This window comes from Primulina tabacum, chromosome 5 (assembly GCF_025594145.1).
Source record: "Primulina tabacum isolate GXHZ01 chromosome 5, ASM2559414v2, whole genome shotgun sequence".
Lineage (NCBI taxonomy): Eukaryota > Viridiplantae > Streptophyta > Magnoliopsida > Lamiales > Gesneriaceae > Primulina > Primulina tabacum.
In genome coordinates, this window is record NC_134554.1 from 22893055 (window position 1) to 22896234 (window position 3180).

At 36.9% G+C, this 3180-nt stretch overlaps 1 protein-coding gene across 1 annotated transcript; it reads left to right on the forward strand.

The window, feature by feature from the left end:
* The first annotated feature begins 760 nt into the window (after positions 1-760).
* On the forward strand, positions 761-2080 carry LOC142544270 (protein FAR-RED IMPAIRED RESPONSE 1-like). The gene is made up of 2 exons (XM_075651331.1): positions 761-1001; positions 1095-2080. The coding sequence occupies exons 1-2, from the start codon at positions 761-763 to the stop codon at positions 2078-2080; spliced, it is 1227 nt and encodes a 408-aa protein (XP_075507446.1).
* Positions 2081-3180: the final 1100 nt, after the last annotated feature.

Consider the following 3180-nt stretch of genomic DNA (forward strand, 5'->3'; position numbering starts at 1 on the left):
AATGCTTGCTTCGAATTAGCTGGGTTCTAATTTTCGTGATCTGTCGATCCAGAACCAATTTAGTCGACCCAGAATCTACTCTTGAGAAAAAGCAAGAGTCCACGCAGAAGAATTGGTTGGTCGACCCATAATTATGGTCGACTTGGTGTGGTCACGTTTATTTATGTTTTTTATTAAATCTTATTCTCTTAATTTTTGGTGAATTTTTAGGATGTGTCTACAGTTATCGTTGTTCATTTCGATGGTAAATGAGAAGTGAATGAAGCGATGGTATATAAATGGAACCAGGGTCCAATGCAAAGTTTGTTGCTATTCTAGTAGATGATGATATTTGTTATTTCAAAATTTTAGAAAGTGAACTACATAGAGCTTGGAAAGTAGATGATACTGCCAACTTGAGGTTGAGTTATCTTCTAGAGTTGCCGTGGAATATTCAACCCATTTATATAGAGAATGACCATGATTTGAAAGCTTATTTGTATTTTGGTTGTCCGAAAAGTAGGCCAGTGCTTCAAGTTGAAATTGAACATGTTGTTGATGCTTCTTTTAATGTTTCCGATAATGTGCATGGAGTTGGTATTGATGAATTTAATTTTAATGAACATAGATCTTTTGATGATTATTTTGACTTGAATATTGTTTCTTTGGATCGTAATAATACCAGTGAGTTTTTCGACGAAGCACATAATGTGGATGTCATCCATGTGGATCGTAGTAACACGACTGAGTTATATGAAGCACTGTGATGTGAATGTCATCGATGACGTTGAGGTCGAGGCAAATGTGGTTGCAAGTAATGAGGCAAATGTGGTTGCAGATGTGTATATTGATAATGACATTTTCATTCACAGATGGTTCAAACTTGTTTGTTGGTCAAGAATTTCCAAACAAAGAAGCGGTGAAAAAAGAGTTAAGTAAAATCAATTTGGAAGCTTGCTTTGAATTTGAGACTGTAAAAAGTAGCCAAAAATTTTACGCCGTAAAATGTATAGCGTCTGATTGTAAGTTGAGAATCTGGACCTCAAAGATTCAGAATGATTAACATGCATTCTCTGTTCATACATATTGCAATACGCACACTTGTGGTTTGACAGGGAGACACGAGAGAATCCGCGGAGCGGGTTCGGCAGTTGTTCGTGATATGTTGTTGGATAATTTCCAAGATCATCCAGTGTCAATTGTACTGAAAGCGATGATGGCGATGATGCACAATAGTATGAATGCTGATATATCATATTACAAGGCTTGGAGAGGAAAAGAACTAGCAGACAATATTTTGAAAGGTGATCGTACGAAGAGTTTTACTTTATTGCCTTGTTATTTGCACATGGTTGAGAAGATGAATCGAGGAAGCATAACAGACATATGTGTCGACGAAGAAAATCGATTCAAGTTTATGTTTCTTGCCTTTGGTGCATGCGTCAGGGGATATCGAAGTATGCGGAAAGTTGTATCAATTGATGGTACGTGGTTGAAGGGCAAGTATAATGGTGTTTTACTCGTGGCATCGACACAAGATGGAAATTATCACCAATATCCTTTGGCGTGGGGAATCGTCGATGTCGTGTGTACTTCTTCGTGGAGTTGGTTTTTAACGAAGTTGTTAGAAGTAGTACCAGACGAGGGTGAACTGGTGATAATTTTGGACAGACATCAGGGAATCATTAATGCGGTTTCTAGTGTCTATAGAAATGCGCATCATGGTCATTGTATGTGGCATGTATCCCAAAACATGAAAACTAGGTGCAAAAAGAAAGGTGCAACCGAAATGTTTCTGCACATTGCAAAAATTTATAAGCATGTCGAGTTTGATATTGTATACAATGATTTTAGGATGAGATATCATGAGGCCGCACAGTTTTTGGACGAGAGAGATTCACTTGATCGATGGACTCGAGCATATTGTCCAAAAACATGTTACAATATTATGACGACAAACGGGGTTGATTCGATCAATGCTATACTACTTGAAGAGATGAAGCTTCCAATCATTACACTTTTAGATTTTTTTGCAGAAACTGGGCTTCATCTTGGTTTGCCTGATATCGCCATGCATCAATTGCAGCTAACACTAATATGACCCTACTATCCAGGGGATTATTCGTAGCATGTTCACTGATGCCCAGTGAATGTAAGTTTTTGAATTAGGACGTCTTGAGTATGATGTTAGGAGCCGTCGAAATTCGGCCATAGTAGACCTTGAATAAAAAATATGCACATGCAAAGTTTTTGATATTGATAGAATCTCATGTGCTCATGCCATTGCAGCCAGTTGGTTAGCGAAGATTGATTTATATGATTTGTGTTCAGAGTACCATTCTACGGTGACATTGTGCATGGCTTACTCAGAGACTGTGTATCCCGAAGAAAGTGAATGGCTACATAACATTAATTTTCCAGTGGTCCTGCCTCTTTTTTTAGAGAAGAGACTTGGCAGAAAAAAATAGAACACTATTCCTTCAATTGGTGAATTCAGCAGAATATTGAAGCAGATTCAGCATTTGAGTCGACTGGAGCAACATGGGTCAACCCAAAGTTACATCCTTTGTGTCGACCTAAAGGAAGCAACAAGGGTCGATCCAAAGTTCCAGGCTTTGGGTCGACCCAAAAGCAAGCAACAAGGGTCGACCCAAAAACAAAAAGGTCGACCCAAAGGCAGGAACCTTGGTTGACCCTTGTTTGCTACATAAATGTTGTTTTTGGGTCGACCAAAAGGATGAAATTTTGGATCGACCCAAGTTGCTACATAAATGCTACTTTGTTTCGACCCAAGCTAAATATGTGATTCATATGTTAAAACATATAATATTATATAATATACTTGTGAAATTGTTATTCGTATGTTAAAACATGTAACATAGTCGTGAAATTATGTTATTCATATGTTAAAACATAAACATACTTGTGAAATTATGTGATTCTTATATTAAAAACATAACATTATAGAACATATGTAATTCATATGTTAAACATGTGACTTATAGAACATACTTATGTGATTCATACTTTGCAAAGTCATGTGAACCAATTAATGGATTAAAACATCTACGATTGTCGAGCAACATTGTTCAAAATTGTGTAATTATCTATCAAAATTAAGTAATTATCGGTCATATTTGTGAAATTTATGGATTCATGTATTAGAAAAGGGTCGACCCAAAAGCAACCTTGGTCGACCCA

Coding starts and splice junctions, on each gene's coding strand:
- LOC142544270 (XM_075651331.1), top strand. CDS start 761: ATGACGTTGAGGTCGAGGCAAATGTGGTTGCAAGTAATGAGGCAAATG. Junction 1,002..1,094: donor AAAATGTATAGCGTCTGATT/GTAAGTTGAGAA, acceptor GTGGTTTGACAG/GGAGACACGAGAGAATCCGC.